Below are 26,327 nucleotides of genomic sequence, written 5' to 3'. Positions count from 1 at the left end.
GGAACCAGGGACCACAGTTCCGACACAGAGAGCCAGGGACCACACAGGAAGCCAGGTACCACGCAGGGAGCCAGGGACTACAGTTCCCCCCACATGGAACCAAGGACCTCAGTTCCCTCACATAGAGCCAGGGACCACAAACGTAGCTAGGTACCACAGTTCCCCCACAGGGAGCAAGGGACCTTAGTTCCCGCACATAGAGCCAGGGACCACACAAGGAGCCATAGACCACACAGGGAGCCAGGACCATAGTTCACTCACAGGGAGCCAGGACCATAGTTCACTCACAGGGAGCCTGGACCATAGTTCACTCACAGGGAGAAAGGGACCAAAGTTCCCAAACAAGGAGCCAAGGACCACAATTCCCACAAAGGGAGCCAGGGACCACACAGGGAGCCAGGGACTACACAGGGAGCAAGGGACCACACAGGGATCCAGGAACCACAGTTCCCACACAGGGAGCCAGGGATCACATAGAAAGCCAGGGACGACACAGGGTGCCAGTGACCACACAGAGAGCCAGGGACCACAGTTCCCCCACATGGAGCCAAGGACCTCAGTTCCCTCACATAGAGCCAGGGACCACACAGGTAGCCAGGTACCCCAGTTCCCCCACACGGAGTTAGGGACCTCAATTCCCTCACATAGAGCCAGGGACCACACAAAGAGCCAGGGACCACACAAGGAGCCAGGACCATAGTTCACTCACAGGGAGCCAGGAACCAAAGTTCCCAAACAAGAAGCCAAGGACCACACAGGGAGCCAGGGGCCACAGTTCCCACACAGGGAACCAGGGACCACACAGGGAGCCATAGACCACAGTTCCCACACAGAGAGCCAGAGGCCACATTTTCCACTACAGAGAGCCAGGGGCCACAGTTCCCACACAGGGAACCAGGGGCCACACAGGGAGCCATAGACCACAGTTCCCACACAGAGAGCCAGAGGCCACATTTTCCACTACAGAGAGCCAAGGACCACAGTTCCACACAGGATGCCAGGGACCACACAAGGAGCTAGGGAAACAGAGTTCTCTCACAGGGAGCCAGGCACCACAGTTACAATACTGGGGGCCAGGGACCACACAGGGAGCCAGGGACCACACTTTCCTCACAGGGAGCCAGGGACCACAGTTCCCACACAGAGAGCCAGGGACCACACAGGGAGCCAGGGACTACAGTTCCCACACAGAGAGCCAGGGACCACACACACGGAGCCAGGGACCACAGTTCCCACACAGAGAACCAGGACCACACAGAGAGCCAGGGACCACAGTTCCCGCACGTAGAGCCAGGGACCACACAGGGAGCCCGGGACCACACAGGGAGCCAGGAACCACAATTTCCTCACAGGGAGCCAGGGACCACAGTTCCCACACAGAGATCCAGGGACCACACAGGAAGCCAGGGACCTCACAGGTAGCCAGGGACCACAGTTCCCCCCACATGGAGCCAAGGACCTCAGTTCCCTCACATAGAGCCAGGGACTACACGGGTAGCTATGTACCACAGTTCCCCCCACATGGAGCCAGGGACCTCAGTTCCCTCACATAGAGCCAGGGACCACACAAGGAGCCAGGAACATAGTTCACTCACAGGGAGCCAGGACCATAGTTCACTCACAGGGAGCCAGGGACCAAAGTTCCCAAACAAGGAGCCAAAAACCACAATTCCCACTAAGGGAGCCAGGGACCACACAGGAATCCAGGGACTACAGTTCCCACACAGAGAGCCAGGGACCACATAGGGAGCCAGGGACGACACAGGGAGCCAGGGACCACACAGAGAGCCAGGGACCACAGTTCCACCACATGGAGCCAAGGACCTCAGTTCCCTCACATGGAGCCAAGGACCACACAGGTAGCCAGGTACCCCAGTTCCCCACAGGGAGCCAGGTTCCACAGTTACAATACAGGGAGCCATGGGACCACACACGGAGCCAGGGACCACAGGTGCCCCACAGGGAGCCCCTGACAACACAGGGAGCCAGGAACTACAATTTCCTCACAGGGAGCCAGGGACCACAGTTCCCACACCGAGATGCAGGGACCACACAGGAAGGCAGGGACCTCACACGTAGCCAGGGACCACAGTTCCCCCACAGGGAGCCTGGGACCTCAGTTCCCTCACATAGAGCCAGGGACCACAGTTCCCCCCACATGGAGCCAAAGACCTCAGTTCCCTCACAAAGAGCCAGGGACCAGACAAGGAGCCAGGGACCACACAAGGAGCCAGGAACATAGTTCACTCACAGGGAGCCAGGACCATAGTTCACTCACAGGGAGCCAGGGACCAAAGTTCCCAAACAAGGAGCCAAGGACCACAATTCCCACTAAGGGAGCCAGGGACCACACAGGAATCCAGGGACCACACAGGGATCCAGGGACTACAGTTCCCACACAGAAAGCCAGGGACCACATAGGGAGCCAGGGACGACACAGGGAGCCAGGGACCACACAGAGAGCCAGGGACCACAGTTCCACCACATGGAGCCAAGGACCTCAGTTCCCTCACATAGAGCCAAGGACCACACAGGTAGCCAGGTACCCCAGTTCCCCACAGGGAGCCAGGTTCCACAGTTACAATACAGGGAGCCATGGGACCACACACGGAGCCAGGGACCACAGTTCCCACACAGGGAGCCCCTGACAACACAGGGAGCCAGGGACCACACAGGGATCCAGGGACCACACAGGGATCCAGGGACCACTGTTCCCACACAGGGAGCCAGGGATCACATAGAAAGCCAGGGATGACACAGGGAGCCAGTGACCACACAGAGAGCCAGGGACCACAGTTCCCTCACATAGAGCCTGGGACCACACAGGTAGCCAGGTACCCCAGTTCCCCCACAGGGAGTTAGGGACCTCAATTCCCTCACATTGAGCCAGGGACCACACAAAGAGCCAGGGACCACACAAGGAGCCAGGACCATAGTTCACTCACAGGGAGCCAGGAACCAAAGTTCCCAAACAAGAAGCCAAGGACCACACAGGGAGCCAGGGGACACAGTTCCCACACAGTGAACCAGGGACCACACAGGGAGCCATAGAACACAGTTTCCACACAGAGAGCCAGAGGCCACATTTTCCACTACAGAGAGCCAGGGGCCACAGTTCCCACACAGGGAACCAGGGACCACACAGGGAGCCATAGACCACAGTTCCCACACAGAGAGCCAGAGGCCACATTTTCCACTACAGAGAGCCAAGGACCACACAGGGAGCCAAGGACCACAGTTCCACACAGGAAGCCAGGGACCACACAAGGAGCTAGGGGAACAGAGTTCTCTCACAGGGAGCCAGGCACCAGTTACAATACAGGGGGCCAGGGACCACACAGGGAGCCAGGGACTACAGTTCCCACACAGAGAGCCAGGGACTACACACACGGAGCCAGGGACCACAGTTCCCACACAGAGAACCAGGGACCACACAGAGAGCCAGGGACCACAGTTCCCGCACGTAGAGCCAGGGACCACACAGGGAGCCCGGGACCACACAGGGAGCCAGGATTCACAATTTCCTCACAGGGAGCCAGGGACCACAGTTCCCACACAGAGATCCAGGGACCACACAGGAAGCCAGGGACCTCACAGGTAGCCAGGGACCACAGTTTCCCCCACATGGAGCCAGGGACTACACGGATAGCTAGGTACCACAGTTCCCCCACATGGAGCCAGGGACCTCAGTTCCCTCACATAGAGCCAGGGACCACACAAGGAGCCAGGGACCACACAAGGAGCCAGGACCATAGTTCACTCACAGGGAGCCAGGACCATAGTTCACTCACAGGGAGCCAGGACCATAGTTCACTCACAGGGAGCCAGGGACCAAAGTTCCCAAACAAGGAGCCAAGGACCACAATTCCCACTAAGGGAGCCAGGGACCACACAGGAATCCATGGACCACACAGGGATCCAGGGACTACAGTTCCCACGCAGAGAGCCAGGGACCACATAGGGAGCCAGGGACGACACAGGGAGCCAGGGACCACACAGAGAGCCAGGGACCACAGTTCCACCACATGGAGCCAAGGACCTCAGTTCCCTCACATAGAGCCAAGGACCACACAGGTAGCCAGGTACCCCAGTTCCCCACAGGGAGCCAGGTTCCACAGTTACAATACAGGGAGCCATGGGACCACACACGGAGCCAGGGACCACAGTTCCCACACAGGGAGCCCCTGACAACACAGGGAGCCAGGGACCACACAGGGATCCAGGGACCACACAGGGATCCAGGGACCACTGTTCCCACACAGGGAGCCAGGGATCACATAGAAAGCCAGGGACGACACAGGGAGCCAGTGACCACACAGAGAGCCAGGGACCACAGTTCCCTCACATAGAGCCTGGGACCACACAGGTAGCCAGGTACCCCAGTTCCCCCACAGGGAGTTAGGGACCTCAATTCCCTCACATTGAGCCAGGGACCACACAAAGAGCCAGGGACCACACAAGGAGCCAGGACCATAGTTCACTCACAGGGAGCCAGGAACCAAAGTTCCCAAACAAGAAGCCAAGGACCACACAGGGAGCCAGGGGACACAGTTCCCACACAGTGAACCAGGGACCACACAGGGAGCCATAGAACACAGTTTCCACACAGAGAGCCAGAGGCCACATTTTCCACTACAGAGAGCCAGGGGCCACAGTTCCCACACAGGGAACCAGGGACCACACAGGGAGCCATAGACCACAGTTCCCACACAGAGAGCCAGAGGCCACATTTTCCACTACAGAGAGCCAAGGACCACACAGGGAGCCAAGGACCACAGTTCCACACAGGAAGCCAGGGACCACACAAGGAGCTAGGGGAACAGAGTTCTCTCACAGGGAGCCAGGCACCAGTTACAATACAGGGGGCCAGGGACCACACAGGGAGCCAGGGACTACAGTTCCCACACAGAGAGCCAGGGACTACACACACGGAGCCAGGGACCACAGTTCCCACACAGAGAACCAGGGACCACACAGAGAGCCAGGGACCACAGTTCCCGCACGTAGAGCCAGGGACCACACAGGGAGCCCGGGACCACACAGGGAGCCAGGATTCACAATTTCCTCACAGGGAGCCAGGGACCACAGTTCCCACACAGAGATCCAGGGACCACACAGGAAGCCAGGGACCTCACAGGTAGCCAGGGACCACAGTTTCCCCCACATGGAGCCAGGGACTACACGGATAGCTAGGTACCACAGTTCCCCCACATGGAGCCAGGGACCTCAGTTCCCTCACATAGAGCCAGGGACCACACAAGGAGCCAGGGACCACACAAGGAGCCAGGACCATAGTTCACTCACAGGGAGCCAGGACCATAGTTCACTCACAGGGAGCCAGGGACCAAAGTTCCCAAACAAGGAGCCAAGGACCACAATTCCCACTAAGGGAGCCAGGGACCACACAGGAATCCATGGACCACACAGGGATCCAGGGACTACAGTTCCCACGCAGAGAGCCAGGGACCACATAGGGAGCCAGGGACGACACAGGGAGCCAGGGACCACACAGAGAGCCAGGGACCACAGTTCCACCACATGGAGCCAAGGACCTCAGTTCCCTCACATAGAGCCAAGGACCACACAGGTAGCCAGGTACCCCAGTTCCCCACAGGGAGCCAGGTTCCACAGTTACAATACAGGGAGCCATGGGACCACACACGGAGCCAGGGACCACAGTTCCCACACAGGGAGCCCCTGACAACACAGGGAGCCAGGGACCACACAGGGATCCAGGGACCACACAGGGATCCAGGGACCACTGTTCCCACACAGGGAGCCAGGGATCACATAGAAAGCCAGGGACGACACAGGGAGCCAGTGACCACACAGAGAGCCAGGGACCACAGTTCCCTCACATAGAGCCTGGGACCACACAGGTAGCCAGGTACCCCAGTTCCCCCACAGGGAGTTAGGGACCTCAATTCCCTCACATTGAGCCAGGGACCACACAAAGAGCCAGGGACCACACAAGGAGCCAGGACCATAGTTCACTCACAGGGAGCCAGGAACCAAAGTTCCCAAACAAGAAGCCAAGGACCACACAGGGAGCCAGGGGACACAGTTCCCACACAGTGAACCAGGGACCACACAGGGAGCCATAGAACACAGTTTCCACACAGAGAGCCAGAGGCCACATTTTCCACTACAGAGAGCCAGGGGCCACAGTTCCCACACAGGGAACCAGGGACCACACAGGGAGCCATAGACCACAGTTCCCACACAGAGAGCCAGAGGCCACATTTTCCACTACAGAGAGCCAAGGACCACACAGGGAGCCAAGGACCACAGTTCCACACAGGAAGCCAGGGACCACACAAGGAGCTAGGGGAACAGAGTTCTCTCACAGGGAGCCAGGCACCAGTTACAATACAGGGGGCCAGGGACCACACAGGGAGCCAGGGACTACAGTTCCCACACAGAGAGCCAGGGACTACACACACGGAGCCAGGGACCACAGTTCCCACACAGAGAACCAGGGACCACACAGAGAGCCAGGGACCACAGTTCCCGCACGTAGAGCCAGGGACCACACAGGGAGCCCGGGACCACACAGGGAGCCAGGATTCACAATTTCCTCACAGGGAGCCAGGGACCACAGTTCCCACACAGAGATCCAGGGACCACACAGGAAGCCAGGGACCTCACAGGTAGCCAGGGACCACAGTTTCCCCCACATGGAGCCAGGGACTACACGGATAGCTAGGTACCACAGTTCCCCCACATGGAGCCAGGGACCTCAGTTCCCTCACATAGAGCCAGGGACCACACAAGGAGCCAGGGACCACACAAGGAGCCAGGACCATAGTTCACTCACAGGGAGCCAGGACCATAGTTCACTCACAGGGAGCCAGGGACCAAAGTTCCCAAACAAGGAGCCAAGGACCACAATTCCCACTAAGGGAGCCAGGGACCACACAGGAATCCATGGACCACACAGGGATCCAGGGACTACAGTTCCCACGCAGAGAGCCAGGGACCACATAGGGAGCCAGGGACGACACAGGGAGCCAGGGACCACACAGAGAGCCAGGGACCACAGTTCCACCACATGGAGCCAAGGACCTCAGTTCCCTCACATAGAGCCAAGGACCACACAGGTAGCCAGGTACCCCAGTTCCCCACAGGGAGCCAGGTTCCACAGTTACAATACAGGGAGCCATGGGACCACACACGGAGCCAGGGACCACAGTTGCCACACAGGGAGCCCCTGACAACACAGGGAGCCAGGAACCACAATTTCCTCACAGGGAGCCAGGGACCACAGTTCCCACACCGAGATGCAGGGACCACACAGGAAGCCAGGGACCTCACACGTAGCCAGGGACCACAGTTCCCCCACAGGGAGCCTGGGACCTCAGTTCCCTCACATAGAGCCAGGGATCACAGTTCCCGCACAGGGAGCCAGGGATCTGAATTCCCTCACATGAAGCCAGGGACCACACAAGGAGCCAGGGACCACACAGGGAGCCAGGACCATAGTTTACTCACAGGGAGCCAGGGACCACAGTTCCCAAACAAGGATCGAAGGACCACGCAGGGAGCCAAGGGCCACAGTTCCCACACAGGGAACCAGGGATCACACACGGAGCCAGGGACCACACAGGGAGCCAGGACCATAGTTCCCCCCTACAGAGAGCGAAGGACCACACAGGGAGCCAGGGACCACAGTTCCACACAGAGAGCCAGGGACCACAGTTCCACACAGAAAGCCAAGGACCACACAGGGAGCCAGGGACTTCAGTTCCCACACAGAGAGCCAGGGATCACACACGGAGCCAGGGACCACACAGGGAGCCAGGACCATAGTTCGCTCACAAGTAGCCAGGGACCACAGTTCCCACACAGGGAGCCAGGGAGCACAGTTCCCACACATGGAGACAGGGATCAGAGTTCCATCACAGGGAGCCAGAGGCCACAGTTCCCCCCTACAGAGAGCCAAGGACCACACAGGGAGCCAGGGACCACAGTTCCACACAGAGAGCCAGGGACCACAGTTCCACACAGAAAGCCAAGGACCACACAGGGAGCCAGGGACTACAGTTCCCACACAGAGAGCCAGGGATCACACACGGAGCCAGGGACCACACACGGAGCCAGGACCATAGTTCGCTCACAAGGAGCCAGGGACCACAGTTCCCACACAGGGAGCCAGGGACCACAGTTCCCACACAGGGAGCCAGGGACCACAGTTCCCACACATGGAGTCAGGGATCAGAGTTCCCACACAGGGAGTCAGGGACCACAGTTCCCACACTGGGAGCCAGTGACCACAGTTCTCCCACAGGGAGCCAGGGACTAGAAAGGGAGCCAGGGACCACACAGGGAGCCAAGGACTACAAAGGGAGCCAGGGACCACACAGGGAGCCAGGGAACACAGTTCTCTCACAAGGAGCCAGGGACCACAGTTTCCACAAAGGGAGCCAGGGACCACACAGGGAGCCAGGGACCACACAGGGATCCAGGGACCATAGTTCCCACACAGAGGGCCAGTGACCACATAGGGAGACAGGGACCACACAGGGAGCCAAGGACCACAGTTCCCACACAGGGAGCCAGGGACCACAGTTCTTACACAGGGGGCCAAGGACCCCACAGTGAGCCAAGGACCACAGTTACCACACTGGTAGCTGGGGACCACAGTTCCCACACAGGGAGTCAGGGACCACAGTTCCCACACAGAGAGGCAAGGACCACAGTTCCCACACAGGGAGCCAGGAACCACAGTTCCTACACATGTAGCTAGGGATCACAGTTCCCACACAGGGAGCCAAGGACCACAGTTCCCACACAGGAAGTCAGGGACCAGAAATCCCACACAGGAAGCCAGTGACCACAGTTCTCCCACAGGGAGCCATTGACTACAAAGGGAGCCAAGGACCACACAGGGAGCCAGGGACCACACAGGGAGCCAGGGACCACACTTTCCTCACAGGGAGCCAGGGACCACAGTTCCCACAGAGAGCAAGGGACCACACAGGGAGCCAGGGACTACAGTTCCCACACAGAGAGCCAGGGACCACACACACGGTGCCAGGGACCACAGTTCCCACACAGAGAGTCAGGGACCACAGTTCCCACACGTAGAGCCAGGGACCACACAGGGAGCCCGGGACCACACAGGGAGCCAGGAACCACAATTTCCTCACAGGGAGCCAGGGACCACAGTTCCCACACAGAGATCCAGGGACCACACAGGAAGCCAGGGACCTCACCCGTAGCCAGGGACCACAGTTCCCCCCACATGGAGCCAGGGATCTCTGTTCCCTCACATAGAGCCAGGGACTACACAGGTAGCTAGGTACCACAGTTCCCCCACATGGAGCCAGGGACCTCAGTTCCCTCACATAGAGCCAGGGACCACACAAGGAGCCAGGGACCACACAAGGAGCCAGGACCATAGTTCACTCACAGGGAGCCAGGACCATAGTTCACTCACAGGGAGCCAGGGACCAAAGTTCCCAAACAAGGAGCTAAGGACCACAATTCCCACTAAGGGAGCCAGGGAAGACACATGGAGCCAGGGACCACACAGGGATCCAGGGACCACAGTTCCCACACAGGGAGCCAGGGACGAAATAGGGAGCAAGGAGCCACATAGAGAGCCAGGGACCACAGTTTCTATACAGGAAGTCAGGGACCACAGTTCCCACACAGGTTGCCAGGGACCACAAAGGGAGCCAGAGACCACACATTGACCCAGGGACCAAACAGGGAGCCAGTGACCACACAAGGAGCCAGGAACCATAGTTTACACTCAGGGAACCAGGGACCACAGTTCCCGCACAAGGAGCCAGGGACCACAGTTCCCACACAGGGAGCCAGGGACCACAGTTCCCACACAGGGAGCCAGGGACCAAACAGGGAGCCAGGGACAACACTTTCCTCACAGGGAGCCAGGGACCACAGTTCCCACACAGAAAGCCAGGGACAACAAAGGGAGCCAGGGACAACAGTTCCCACACAGAGAGCCAGGGACCACACACGGAGCTAGGGACCACAGTTCCCACACGGAGAGCCAGTGACCACACAGGGAGCCAGGGACCACAATTCCCACACAGAGATCCAGGGACCACACAGGACGCCAGCGACCTCACAGGTAGCCAGGGACCACAGTTTCCCCACAGGGAGCCAGGGACCTCAGTTCCCTCACATAGAACCAGGGATCACAGTTCCCCCACAGGGAGCTAAGGACCTCAGTTCCCTCACATAGAGCCAGTGACCACACAAACAGCCAGGGACCACACAGGGAGCCAGGACCATAGTTCACTCACAGGGAGCCAGGACCATAGTTCACTCACAGGGAGCCTGGACCATAGTTCACTCACAGGGAGAAAGGGACCAAAGTTTCCAAACAAGGAGCCAAGGACCACAATTCCCACAAAGGGAGCCAGGGACCACACAGGGAGCCAGGGACTACACAGGGAGCAAGGGACCACACAGGGATCCAGGAACCACAGTTCCCACACAGGGAGCCAGGGATCACATAGAAAGCCAGGGACGACACAGGGTGCCAGTGACCACACAGAGAGCCAGGGACCACAGTTCCCCCACATGGAGCCAAGGACCTCAGTTCCCTCACATAGAGCCAGGGACCACACAGGTAGCCAGGTACCCCAGTTCCCCCACACGGAGTTAGGGACCTCAATTCCCTCACATAGAGCCAGGGACCACACAAAGAGCCAGGGACCACACAAGGAGCCAGGACCATAGTTCACTCACAGGGAGCCAGGAACCAAAGTTCCCAAACAAGAAGCCAAGGACCACACAGGGAGCCAGGGGCCACAGTTCGCACACAGGGAACCAGGGACCACACAGGGAGCCATAGACCACAGTTCCCACACAGAGAGCCAGAGGCCACATTTTCCACTACAGGGAGCCAGGGGCCACAGTTCCCACACAGGGAACCAGGGGCCACACAGGGAGCCACAGACCACAGTTCCCACACAGAGAGCCAGAGGCCACATTTTCCACTACAGAGAGCCAAGGACCACACTTCCACACAGGATGCCAGGGACCACACAAGGAGCTAGGGAAACAGAGTTCTCTCACAGGGAGCCAGGCACCACAGTTACAATACTGGGGGCCAGGGACCACACAGGGAGCCAGAGACCACACTTTCCTCACAGGGAGCCAGGGACCACAGTTCCCACACAGAGAGCCAGGGACCACACAGGGAGCCAGGGACTACAGTTCCCACACAGAGAGCCAGGGACCACACACACGGAGCCAGGGACCACAGTTCCCACACAGAGAACCAGGGACCACACAGAGAGCCAGGGACCACAGTTCCCGCACGTAGAGCCAGGGACCACACAGGGAGCACGGGACCACACAGGGAGCCAGGAACCACAATTTCCTCACAGGGAGCCAGGGACCACAGTTCCCACACAGAGATCCAGGGACCACACAGGAAGCCAGGGACCTCACAGGTAGCCAGGGACCACAGTTCCCCCCACATGGAGCCAAGGACCTCAGTTCCCTCACATAGAGCCAGGGACTACACGGGTAGCTATGTACCACAGTTCCCCCCACATGGAGCCAGGGACCTCAGTTCCCTCACATAGAGCCAGGGACCACACAAGGAGCCAGGAACATAGTTCACTCACAGGGAGCCAGGACCATAGTTCACTCACAGGGAGCCAGGGACCAAAGTTCCCAAACAAGGAGCCAAAAACCACAATTCCCACTAAGGGAGCCAGGGACCACACAGGAATCCAGGGACTACAGTTCCCACACAGAGAGCCAGGGACCACATAGGGAGCCAGGGACGACACAGGGAGCCTGGGACCACACAGAGAGCCAGGGACCACAGTTCCACCACATGGAGCCAAGGACCTCAGTTCCCTCACATAGAGCCAAGGACCACACAGGTAGCCAGGTGCCCCAGTTCCCCACAGTGAGCCAGGTTCCACAGTTACAATACAGGGAGCCATGGGACCACACACGGAGCCAGGGACCACAGTTGCCCCACAGGGAGCCCCTGACAACACAGGGAGCCAGGAACTACAATTTCCTCACAGGGAGCCAGGGACCACAGTTCCCACACCGAGATGCAGGGACCACACAGGAAGGCAGGGACCTCACACGTAGCCAGGGACCACAGTTCCCCCACAGGGAGCCTGGGACCTCAGTTCCCTCACATAGAGCCAGGGATCACAGTTCCCGCACAGGGAGCCAGGGATCTCAATTCCCTCACATGAAGCCAGGGACCACACAAGGAGCCAGGGACCACACAGGGAGCCAGGACCATAGTTCACTCACAGGGAGCCAGGGACCACAGTTCCCAAACAAGGATCGAAGGACCACACAGGGAGCCAAGGGCCACAGTTCCCACACAGGGAACCAGGGACCTCACAGGTAGCCAGGGACCACAGTTCCCCCCACATGGAGCCAAAGACCTCAGTTCCCTCACATAGAGCCAGGGACCACACAAGGAACCAGGGACCACACAAGGAGCCAGGAACATAGTTCACTCACAGGGAACCAGGACCATAGTTCACTCACAGGGAGCCAGGGACCAAAGTTCCCAAACAAGGAGCCAAGGACCACAATTCCCACTAAGGGAGCCAGGGACCACACAGGAATCCAGGGACCACACAGGGATCCAGGGACTACAGTTCCCACACAGAAAGCCAGGGACCACATAGGGAGCCAGGGACGACACAGGGAGCCAGGGACCACACAGAGAGCCAGGGACCACAGTTCCACCACATGGAGCCAAGGACCTCAGTTCCCTCACATAGAGCCAAGGACCACACAGGTAGCCAGGTACTCCAGTTCCCCACAGGGAGCCAGGTTCCACAGTTACAATACAGGGAGCCATGGGACCACACACGGAGCCAGGGACCACAGTTCCCACCCAGGGAGCCTCTGACAACACAGGGAGCCAGGGACCACACAGGGATCCAGGGACCACACAGGGATCCAGGGACCACTGTTCCCACACAGGGAGCCAGGGATCACATAGAAAGCCAGGGACGACACAGGGATCCAGTGACCACACAGAGAGCCAGGGACCACAGTTCCCTCACATAGAGCCAGGGACCACACAGGTAGCCAGGTACCCCAGTTCCCCCACAGGGAGTTAGGGACCTCAATTCCCTCACATTGAGCCAGGGACCACACAAAGAGCCAGGGACCACACAAGGAGCCAGGACCATAGTTCACTCACAGGGAGCCAGGAACCAAAGTTCCCAAACAAGAAGCCAAGGACCACACAGGGAGCCAGGGAACACAGTTCCCACACAGTGAACCAGGGACCACACAGGGAGCCATAGAACACAGTTCCCACACAGAGAGCCAGAGGCCACATTTTCCACTACAGAGAGCCAAGGACCACACAGGGAGCCAAGGACCACAGTTCCACACAGGAAGCCAGGGACCACACAAGGAGCTAGGGGAACAGAGTTCTCTCACAGGGAGCCAGGCACCAGTTACAATACAGGGGGCCAGGGACCACACAGGGAGCCAGGGACTACAGTTCCCACACAGAGAGCCAGGGACTACACACACGGAGCCAGGGACCACAGTTCCCACACAGAGAACCAGGGACCACACAGAGAGCCAGGGACCACAGTTCCCGCACTTAGAGCCAGGGACCACACAGGGAGCCCGGGACCACACAGGGAGCCAGGATCCACAATTTCCTCACAGGGAGCCAGGGACCACAGTTCCCACACAGAGATCCAGGGACCACACAGGAAGCCAGGGACCTCACAGGTAGCCAGGGACCACAGTTTCCCCCACATGGAGCCAGGGACTACACGGATAGCTAGGTACCACAGTTCCCCCACATGGAACCTGCAGGGACCTCAGTTCCCTCACATAGAGCCAGGGACCACACAAGGAGCCAGGGACCACACAAGGAGCCAGGACCATAGTTCACTCACAGGGAGCCAGGACCATAGTTCACTCACAGGGAGCCAGGGACCAAAGTTCCCAAACAAGGAGCCAAGGACCACAATTCCCACTAAGGGAGCCAGGGACCACACAGGAATCCATGGACCACACAGGGATCCAGGGACTACAGTTCCCACGCAGAGAGCCAGGGACCACATAGGGAGCCAGGGACGACACAGGGAGCCAGGGACCACACAGAGAGCCAGGGACCACAGTTCCACCACATGGAGCCAAGGACCTCAGTTCCCTCACATAGAGCCAAGGACCACACAGGTAGCCAGGTACCCCAGTTCCCCACAGGGAGCCAGGTTCCACAGTTACAATACAGGGAGCCATGGGACCACACACGGAGCCAGGGACCACAGTTGCCACACAGGGAGCCCCTGACAACACAGGGAGCCAGGAACCACAATTTCCTCACAGGGAGCCAGGGACCACAGTTCCCACACCGAGATGCAGGGACCACACAGGAAGCCAGGGACCTCACACGTAGCCAGGGACCACAGTTCCCCCACAGGGAGCCTGGGACCTCAGTTCCCTCACATAGAGCCAGGGATCACAGTTCCCGCACAGGGAGCCAGGGATCTCAATTCCCTCACATGAAGCCAGGGACCACACAAGGAGCCAGGGACCACACAGGGAGCCAGGACCATAGTTTACTCACAGGGAGCCAGGGACCACAGTTCCCAAACAAGGATCGAAGGACCACGCAGGGAGCCAAGGGCCACAGTTCCCACACAGGGAACCAGGGATCACACACGGAGCCAGGGACCACACAGGGAGCCAGGACCATAGTTCCCCCCTACAGAGAGCGAAGGACCACACAGGGAGCCAGGGACCACAGTTCCACACAGAGAGCCAGGGACCACAGTTCCACACAGAAAGCCAAGGACCACACAGGGAGCCAGGGACTACAGTTCCCACACAGAGAGCCAGGGATCACACACGGAGCCAGGGACCACACAGGGAGCCAGGACCATAGTTCGCTCACAAGTAGCCAGGGACCACAGTTCCCACACAGGGAGCCAGGGAGCACAGTTCCCACACATGGAGACAGGGATCAGAGTTCCATCACAGGGAGCCAGAGGCCATAGTTCCCCCCTACAGAGAGCCAAGGACCACACAGGGAGCCAGGGACCACAGTTCCACACAGAGAGCCAGGGACCACAGTTCCACACAGAAAGCCAAGGACTACACAGGGAGCCAGGGACTACAGTTCCCACACAGAGAGCCAGGGATCACACACGGAGCCAGGGACCACACACGGAGCCAGGACCATAGTTCGCTCACAAGGAGCCAGGGACCACAGTCCCCACACAGGGAGCCAGGGACCACAGTTCCCACACATGGAGTCAGGGATCAGAGTTCCCACACAGGGAGTCAGGGACCACAGTTCCCACACTGGGAGCCAGTGACCACAGTTCTCCCACAGGGAGCCAGGGACTAGAAAGGGAGCCAGGGACCACACAGGGAGCCAGGGACTACAAAGGGAGCCAGGGACCACACAGGGAGCCAGGGAACACAGTTCTCTCACAAGGAGCCAGGGACCACAGTTTCCACAAAGGGAGCCAGGGACCACACAGGGAGCAAGGGACCACACAGGGATCCAGGGACCATAGTTCCCACACAGAGGGCCAGTGACCACATAGGGAGACAGGGACCACACAGGGAGCCAAGGACCACAGTTCCCACACAGGGAGCCAGGGACCACAGTTCTTACACAGGGGGCCAAGGACCCCACAGTGAGCCAAGGACCACAGTTACCACACTGGTAGCTGGGGACCACAGTTCCCACACAGGGAGTCAGGGACCACAGTTCCCACACAGAGAGGCAAGGACCACAGTTCCCACACAGGGAGCCAGGAACCACAGTTCCTACACATGTAGCTAGGGATCACAGTTCCCACACAGGGAGCCAAGGACCACAGTTCCCACACAGGAAGTCAGGGACCAGAAATCCCACACAGGAAGCCAGTGACCACAGTTCTCCCACAGGGAGCCATTGACTACAAAGGGAGCCAAGGACCACACATGGAGCCAGGGACCACACAGGGAGCCAGGGACCACACTTTCCTCACAGGGAGCCAGGGACCACAGTTCCCACAGAGAGCAAGGGACCACACAGGGAGCCAGGGACTACAGTTCCCACACAGAGAGCCAGGGACCACACACACGGTGCCAGGGACCACAGTTCCCACACAGAGAGTCAGGGACCACAGTTCCCACACGTAGAGCCAGGGACCACACAGGGAGCCCGGGACCACACAGGGAGCCAGGAACCACAATTTCCTCACAGGGAGCCAGGGACTACAGTTCCCACACAGAGATCCAAGGACCACACAGGAAGCCAGGGACCTCACAGGTAGCCAGGGACCACAGTTCCCCCCACATGGAGCCAGGGATCTCTGTTCCCTCACATAGAGCCAGGGACTACACAGGTAGCTCGGTACCACAGTTCCCCCACATGGAGCCAGGGACCTCAGTTCCCTCACATAGAGCCAGGGACCACACAAGGAGCCAGGGACCACACAAGGAGCCAGGACCATAGTTCACTCACAGGGAGCCAGGACCATAGTTCACTCACAGGGAGCCAGGACCATAGTTCACTCACAGGGAGCCAGGGACCAAAGTTCCCAAACAAGGAGCTAAGGACCACAATTCCCACTAAGGGAGTCAGGGACCACACAGGAAGCCAGGGACCACACAGGGATCCAGGCACTACAGTTCCCACACAGAGAGCCAGGGACCACATAGGGAGCCAGGGAAGACACATGGAGCCAGGGACCACACAGGGATCCAGGGACCACAGTTCCCACACAGGGAGCCAGGGACGAAATAGGGAGCAAGGAACCACATAGAGAGCCAGGGACCACAGTTACTGTACAGGAAGTCAGGGACCACAGTTCCCACGCAGGTTGCCAGGGACCACAAAGGGAGCCAGAGACCGCACATTGACCCAGGGACCAAACAGGGAGCCAGTGACCACACAAGGAGCCAGGAACCATAGTTTACACTCAGGGAACCAGGGACCACAGTTCCCGCACAAGGAGCCAGGGACCACAGTTCCCACACAGGGAGCCAGGGACCACAGTTCCCACACAGGGAGCCAGGGACCAAACAGGGAGCCAGGGACAACACTTTCCTCACAGGGAGCCAGGGACCACAGTTCCCACACAGAAAGCCAGGGACAACAAAGGGAGCCAGGGACAACAGTTCCCACACAGAGAGCCAGGGACCACACACGGAGCCAGGGACCACAGTTCCCACACGGAGAGCCAGTGACCACACAGGGAGCCAGGGACCACAATTCCCACACAGAGATCCAGGGACCACACAGGACGCCAGGGACCTCACAGGTAGCCAGGGACCACAGTTTCCCCACAGGGAGCCAGGGACCTCAGTTCCCTCACATAGAACCAGGGATCACAGTTCCCCCACAGGGAGCTAAGGACCTCAGTTCCCTCACATAGAGCCAGTGACCACACAAGCAGCCAGGGACCACACAGGGAGCCAGGACCATAGTTCACTCACAGGGAGCCAGAGACCACAGTTCCTAAACAGGGAGCCAGGGACCACACAGAGAGCCAGGGGCTAAAGTTCCCACACAGAGAACAAGGGACCACACTGGTAGCCATAGACCACAGTTCCCACACAGGGAACCAGAGGCCACTGTTCCCCCTACAGAGAGCAAAGGACCACACAGGAAACCAGGGACCACAGTTCCGACACAGAGAGCCAGGGACCACACAGGGAGCCAGAGGCAACACAGGGAGCCAGGGACCATAGTTCCACACAGGAAACCAGGGACCACTGTTCCCACACAGGGAGCCAGAGACCACAGTTCCCACACAGGGAGCAAGGGACAACAGTTCCCACACAGGGAACCAGGGATCACACAGGGAGCCATAGACCACAGTTCCCCCTGCAGAGAGCCAAGGACCACACAGGGAGCCATAGACCACAGTTCCCCCTGCAGAGAGCCATAGACCACAGTTCCCCCTACAGAGAGCCAAGGACCACACAGGGAGCCAAAGGCCACACAGGGAGCCAGGGACCATAGTTCCACACAGGAAGCCAGGGACCACTGTTCCCACACAGGGAGCCAGGGACCACAGTTCCCACACAGGGAGCCAGGGACCACAGTTCCCACACAGAGAGCAAGGGACCACAGTTCCCACACAGGTAGCCAGGGACCACAGTTCCCACACAGGGAGCAAGGGACCACAGTTCCCACACAGGGAGCCAGGGACCACATTTCCCACACTGGGAGCCAAGGACCACACAGGGAGCCAGGGACCACAGTTCCACACAGGAAGCCAGGGACCACACAAGGAGCCAGGGGAACACAATTCTCTCACAGGGAGCCAGGGTCCACAGTTCCCACACACAGAGCCAGGGACCACACAGGGAGCCAGGGACTACAGTTCCCAAACAGAGAGCCAGGGACCACACACGGAGTCAGTGACCACAGATTCCTCACAGGGAGCCAGAGACCACAGTTCCTACACAGAGAACCAGGAAAAACACTGGGAGCCAGGGACCACACTTGGAGCCAAGGACCACAGTTCCCATACAGGGAGCCAGGGACCACAGTTTCCCCACAGGCAGCCAGGGACCACAGTTCCTTCACAGGAAGCTGGGGACCACACAGGGAGCCAGGGACCACACAGGTAGCCAGGGACCACACAGGGAGCCAGGGACCACACAGGGAGCCAAAGAGCACAATTCCCACACAGGGAGCCAGGAACCACAGTTCCCACACAGGGAACCAGGGACCACACAGGGAGCCAGGGACCACAGTTCCCACTCAGGGAGCCAGGGACCACACAGGGAGCCAGGGACCACACAGGTAGCCAGGGACCACACAGGGAGCCAAGGACCACAGTTCTCACTCAGGGAGCCAGGGACCACAGTTCCCACACAGGGAACCAGGGACCACACAGGGAGCCAGGGATCACAGGTCCCACACAGGGAGCCAGGGACCACAGTTCCCACACGGGGAGCCAGGGACCACAGTTCCCACACAGGGAGCCAGGGACCACAGTTCCCACACAGGGAGCCAGCGACCACAGTTCCCACACGGGGAGCCAGGGACCACAGTTCCCACACAGGGAGCCAGCGATCACAGTTCCTACACAGGGAGCCAGCGACCACAGTTCCTACACAGGGAGCCAGGGACCACAGTTCCCACACAGGGAGCCAGGGACCACAGTTCCCACATAGGGAGCCAGGGACCACAGTTCCTACACACCCTTCCAACAATCTCTCACACACTCTTCCCACAATCTCCCACACTCCTCTTAAGTTAACTTTATTAGGTTATGCACCAAAAACTTGCTCTCTCCTGGAGACCTGACTTACGAGGTGAAGATGATCGTAAGTTGTCCGCCCTAAATGCATCTTATTTACCATGGGAGAGGAATAGCGGCTTTATCTATCTCATTGCTACCTTGCTGTTGGGGCCCCTGTGGTCCCCTAGAGAATGTAGCCTCCCCCCACCCAGTGGTCCCTTAGGGGGTAACACACACAGGGTAAGATTGTGGTTCAAACCCAGGTCTCATTATTGCCGTGGGATCCGGGTGCTCCTGTATAAAAGATATTCAAAGATATCTTCCAGGAGGATAGGAGGAAATTGAAGACAGCGATTGGATCACTGGATGTAATGACAGATACCGATTGGAACACCTGGATGGAATCACAGATAGCGATTGGAACACCTGGATGGAATCACAGATAGTGATTAGAACACTGGATGTAATCACAAATAGCGATTGGAACACCTGGATGTAATCACAGATAGCGATTGGATCACTGGATGGAATCATAGATAACGACTGGAACATAGTAGGTAATTACAGACATCTAATGAAGTTATCGCAGATAGTGATTGGAGCACATAAGGTAATCCCATATAGTTAGTGGAGCAAATGAGGTAATTACAGGTACCAGTTAGAGCAGAGGATGTAATCACAGTTGCAGTGACCGGAGCCCAGGAGCTAAGTACAGACTACGACAGAAGCTAATTAGGGTAATCACATATAATGACAGCCGCTGAAGAGGTAGTTCCAGAGAGGAAATAGAGCAGTATGGTTATTAGTATGAGTAGTTAGTGCCTTGACAGTTACTAGGAGTGTAGTTGACGCCTATGTTAACTGTGCTCTCACAGCCCGGTTAAGGTAAGTCCCAGTCAGTAACAGATAATCTAACGGAACACAGATTAGTGAGTTCCGTTAGATTATCTGTTGAAAATAAACGGGCTATGATAAAAGGGGCAACACTTGAGAATCTGTTCCACCAATTAAATTTCGGAGCGCACAGGCGCTAGAGCTGCATGTGTATTGATACACAACATTGGTACATCTCTATTTCTCAGAGGCGGCAGAGATGTTATTTCTCATAACTTGGGGAGATGTACGAGGGATGTTATAATTAATGACAGGACGAATCGTTGCGTTTTCACTGCAAGGTTTGCAATTCCTGTCAATTATGTCTCGTATCTCCTGTTGTTTTAGGTTAAGCTACTTGGAAGAAAAGTCTTAAGTAGCAGGGGCTATAGCGAGCCCGTAGTGGACTTACCTGGTACAGGAGCGGGGCAAGTAGCACGGGCTATGATGAGCCCGTAGTGGACTTACCTGGTCCAGGAGCGGGGCATGTAGCACGGGCTATGGTGAGCCCGTAGTGGACTTACCTGGTACAGGAGCGGGGCAAGTTGCACGGGCTATGATGAGCCCGTAGTGGACTTACCTGGTCCAGGAGCGGGGCATGTAGCACGGGCTATGGTGAGCCCGTAGTGGACTTACCTGGTCCAGGAGCGGGGCAAGTAGCACGGGCTATAGCGAGCCCGTAGTGGACTTACCTGGTACAGGAGCGGGGCAAGTAGCACGGGCTATGGTGAGCCCGTAGTGGACTTACCTGGCACAGGAGCGGGGCAAGTAGCACGGGCTATGGTGAGCCCATAATGAACTTGCCTGACACAGGAGCGCTGCAAGTAACACGGGCTATGGTGAGGCCGTAGTGGACTTACCTGGTACAGGAGAGGGGCAAGTAGCACGGGCTATGGTGAGCCCTTAGTGGACTTACCTGGTACAGGAGCGCGGCAAGTAGCACTGGCTATGGTGAACCCATAATGAACTTGCCTGACACAGGAGCGCTGCAAGTAACACGGGCTATGGTGAGGCCGTAGTGGACTTACCTGGTACAGGAGCGGGGCAAATAGCACGGGCTATGGTGAGCCCGTAGTGGACTTACCTGGTACAGGAGCGGGGCAAGTAGCACGGACTATGGAGAGCCCGTAGTGCAATAGAACTGCCAAGAAGAGCATGCACGTATTGCAGGACCTACATATGCACTGATGACGCTTCTCTTATACCCGTGAGTGTATTCACTCTGACCGTTCATACATGTTCCTGCATCAGTTGGTTTACGGTACACATCTGTGATGAGTCTTCCAGAGTTACTCTCAAGAAGAACCTCCAGGAATGGAGTCCTCCCTCCCTCCCTGTTCTCAACAGTGAACCTCAGACCTGAGGCTTCCAGTAGCTTGCCCCACCAAGCCTCTCCAATGTGTTATCTTCTTCTTGAGGTTATCTTGAGGTTATCATGAGGTTATCTTAAGGTTATCTTGAGGTTATCTGGGGGTTATCTTGAAGTTATCTTGTGGTTTTCTTGAGGTTATCTTGAGGTTTTCTTGAGGTAACCTTGAGGTTATCTTAAGGTTATCTTGAGACTATCTTGAGGTTATCTTAAGGTTATCTTGAAGTTATCTTGTGGTTTTCTTGAAGTTTTCTTGAGGTTATCTTGAGATGATTTCGGGGCTTAGCGTCCCCACGGCCCGGTCCTCGACCAGGCCTCCTTTTTGTTACACATCCCCAGGAAGCAGCCCGTAGCAGCTGTCTAGCTCCCAGGTTCCTATTTACTGCTAGGTGAACAGAGGCATCAGGCTGAGTGACACTGCCCATTTGTTTCCGTCTCCGCAGGGGATCGAACCCGGAACCTCAGGTCTAGGAATCCTGTGCGCTGTCCACTCAGCCGTCAACACAAACCAATATACCGTTGAAATATATCTGCAGAATATACCAGGGTTCAGCACATCCATCTACAGTGATGACAACTCAACATAAATGGAACCAATATCCCCCCAATGGCGACCCCATGCACCCCCCCCCATCAACCTATCAATATAGAGCTATACCCTGCGGTCAAGAGGACAGGTCTGTCTCGCCACCAACGTTGACAGCACAGCTGGTCAAGGGGGAAAATAATCACCGCTTCCACTCACAAAACGATATCTGCACATTGTCACCGTGAACCACCGTGAACCACAGTGAACCACCGTGAACCACAGTGAACCACAGTGAACCACCGTGAACCACAGTGAACCACCGTGAACCACAGTGAACCACCGTGAACCACAGTGAACCACAGTGAACCACAGTGAACCACCGTGAACCACCGTGAACCACAGTGAACCACCGTGAACCACTGTGAACCACCGTGAACCGCTGTGAACCACTGAGAACCACTGTGAACCACCGTGAACCGCTGTGAACCGCTGCGAACCACCATGAACCACCGTGAACCACTGAAAACCACCGTGAATCACCGTGAACCACTGTGAACCACCGTGAATCACAGTGAACCACACTGAACCGCTGTGAACAACGGTGAATCACCGTGAACCACGGTGAACCACCGTGAACCGCTGTTAACCACGGAGAACCACTGTTAACCACCGTGAACAACGGTGAACCACCGTAAACCGCTTTAAACCACTGTGAACCACCGTGAACCATTGCAAGAGAAGTATCTATTACAAAGTGGCAAAAGTAACTGTGCATCCTTGGACAATACACCCTTGGACAATACATCCTTGGATAATACATCCTTGGATAATACATCCTTGGACAATACATCCTTGGATAATACATCCTTGGATAATACATCCTTGGACAATACATCCTTGGATAATACATCCTTGGATAATACATCCTTGGACAATACATCCTTGGATAATACATCCTTGGATAATACATCCTTGGACAATACATCCTTGGATAATACATCCTTGGATAATACATCCTTGGACAATACATCCTTGGATAATACATCCTTGGACAATACGTCCTTGGACAATACATCCTTGGACAATACGTCCTTGGACAATACACCCTTGGACAATACATCCTTGGATAATACATCCTTGGACAATACGTCCTTGGACAATACATCCTTGGACAATACGTCCTTGGACAATACACCCTTGGACAATACATCCTTGGACAATACACCCTTGGACAATACATCCTTGGACAATACACCCTTGGACAATACATCCTTGGACAATACATCCTTGGACAATACGTCCTTGGATAAAACATCCTTGGACAATACACCCTTGGACAATACATCCTTGGACAATACATCCTTGGACAATACACCCTTGGACAATACATCCTTGGACAATACACCCTTGGACAATACACCCTTGGACAATACATCCTTGGACAATACATCCTTGGACAATACATCCTTGGACAATACATCCTTGGACAATACATCCTTGGACAATACACCCTTGGACAATACATCCTTGGACAATACATCCTTGGACAATACACCCTTGGACAATACATCCTTGGACAATACATCCTTGGACAATACATCCTTGGACAATACATCCTTGGACAATACATCCTTGGACAATACATCCTTGGACAATACACCCTTGGACAATACACCCTTGGACAATACATCCTTGGACAATACATCCTTGGACAATACATCCTTGGACAATACACCCTTGGACAATACACCCTATGGAAAATACACCCTTGGACAATTCATCCTTGGACAATACATCCTTGGACAATACATCCTTGGATAATACATCCTTGGACAATACATCCTTGGACAATACATCCTTGGACAATACACCCTTGGACAATACACCCTATGGAAAATACACCCTTGGACAATACATCCTTGGACAATACATCCTTGGACAATACATCCTTGGACAATACATCCTTGGACAATACATCCTTGGACAATACACCCTAGGACAATACACCCTATGGAAAATACACCCTTGGACAATACATCCTTGGACAATACACCGTTGGAAAATACTCCCCTTGGACAATGCACCATTGGACAATACATCATTGGCCAATAAATCCTTGGACAATACCCCGTTGGACAATACATTCTTGGACAATACATTCTTGGACAATACACCTTTAGACATTACATTCTTTTACAATACATCCTTGGACAATACATCCTTGGACAATACATCCTGGGTAATACATTCTTGGCCAATACATCCTTGGACAATACACCCCTTGGATAATACATCCTTGGACAATACATCCTTGGACAATACATCCTTGGACAATACATCCTTGGACAATACGTCCTCGGGCAATACATCCTTGGACTATACATCCTCGGGCAATACATCATTGGGCAATACATCCTTGGACAATACATCCTTGGACAATACATCCTTGGACAATACATCCTTGGGCAATACATCATTGGGCAATACATCCTTGGACAATACATCCTTGGACAATACGTCCTTGGACAATACATCCTTGGACAATAGTAAGTAAAAAAAATATTTATCAGTACAAATTATTTGTTTATATTTAATACGGAAAACTCACTTTTGAAAAATCGAGAATGCTAAACGCGTTTTCGGCTTAATTCGCCTTCATCAGAGCATGGTAGAATGTGATTCTACTTTGTTCTGATGAAGGCGAATTAAGCGGAAAACGCGTTTAGCATTCTCGAATTTTCACATGTGGTTTTTCTGCATACTTGGATCAGTGTTTTTGTGATCGTTGTTTCACTTATTGTTAATATTTACTTGTGAGTAAATATCTCTGAAGATATTTCGTAAAGACGAAATATCTGTGACGAATCGATGAGTTGTAGTGAAGAATACTCGGGCCCTATATTCATCAAAATGCGTCCCTCGAACCTGGAGCACGATTTCTGCTTTGGAAAAGTTGAACATTATGATGAATAATCGCAGTAATTACCGCTGGTATAATTGTACCTATTACAAACATTCGTCCATGGTAATTACCATCGACGTGGTGTTGGTTAAGGCCAAACTACAAGACAGGTTCACTATCAGAAATACCGCAGAGTGAACACAGGATATGGGAGTGCTGCCGCTGCTCATTGCGCGGACAGCGAACAGGCATATTGGAGACTGGATGACCAGTTTCATCAACCCAAACTGAGCTGTTTGCCATACAACAGGCATTTGCATATGTGATTGCACAAAACACTCAAAATACAATCATACACACAGACTCAAAAGCTGCACTTCAAATAGTAGGGGAAAAAAGCAGTGGAAAAACAACGTGGAAATATTTACCACCATTATGTATTTTGGAGCAGTAGCTAAAGGCAAAAGACTCAACATAACCCTAAACTGAATCCCATCCCATGTTGGAATCCCATTAAATGAGAACCTCTCACACCACAACAAAGCCCATCTACACCAGAGATTAGCAGAAGGTTCGCCCTCTGCAATATGGTATCTTCAGGCAACGAAGTTAAACAGGTTAAATATCCTAAAAGGAATCCACAAGGAAACAGCAGTTCGGTTATATAGACTATGTCTAGGTTGTAGATGCAACTGGAAGATTGGTGAACTCCTGCAGAGAGAATGAATCTTCTGCCAAACTGTGAAAGAAAAGCCACTACTTCACTATCTCCTGGAATGTGAAGAAACCAACAACCTGGGAAGAGCTTTATGAGTCCCCGAATCTTGCAGTAACCACCCTGAAGCCAACAACACTGTTACTTTTCTGGTCAAAAGAAGTGTCCAGCAGCTGGAAACCCTCATAAATACTGTCCAGCAGCTGGAAACCCTCATAAATACTGTCCAGCAGCTGGAAACCCTCATAAATACTGTCCAGCAGCTGGAAACCCTCATAAATACTGTCCAGCAGCTGGAGACCCTCATAAATACTCTCAAGCGGTATCCTCCCCTACGATAGCAGCCTGAAGATTAAATGCGACCTCGTAAGTAGTAAAAAAATCTACCACTTACTCAAAAAAACAACAACACACTTTCTCAACAAAAATCTACTACTTATTTATTTCCATGCCACCTCTTGGGTGGCTCAATCTTTATCAATCAACCAGCACGGGTGGAACACGAACAAGGGGACACAGGTGGAAACTGAGTACCCAAATGAGCCACAGGAACGTTAGAAAGAACCTTTTCAGTATCAGAGTAGTTAATAGCTGCAATGGTTGCAGGCAGTGATTGACAGTTGAGAGGCGGGACCAAAGAGACAGAGCTCAACCCCCTGCAAACACAACTAGGCGAGTAAACCAAGGTCTCCGGTTACAAAATATTCTCTGTAATTCTACACTAATGAACCGCTCCTGTAATTAGG

At 55.4% G+C, this 26,327-nt stretch overlaps 1 protein-coding gene across 1 annotated transcript in view; it reads left to right on the top strand.

Moving 5' to 3' along the window:
- The window catches only part of LOC123752558 (mucin-22-like), a 51,357-nt gene extending 27,572 nt beyond the window's left edge, over nucleotides 1-23,785 (top strand). Inside the window, exon 2 of the mRNA XM_069336805.1 lies at nucleotides 22,701-23,785. Coding sequence (XP_069192906.1) covers nucleotides 22,701-23,785 — 1,085 coding nt within the window. The remainder of the gene's footprint in view (nucleotides 1-22,700) is intronic.
- The last annotated feature ends 2,542 nt before the right edge of the window (nucleotides 23,786-26,327 follow it).

Source organism: Procambarus clarkii, chromosome 36 (assembly GCF_040958095.1).
Source record: "Procambarus clarkii isolate CNS0578487 chromosome 36, FALCON_Pclarkii_2.0, whole genome shotgun sequence".
NCBI lineage: Eukaryota > Metazoa > Arthropoda > Malacostraca > Decapoda > Cambaridae > Procambarus > Procambarus clarkii.
Note: the sequence above shows the minus strand (reverse complement) of the source record. Positions and strands in the feature narration are given on the sequence as shown.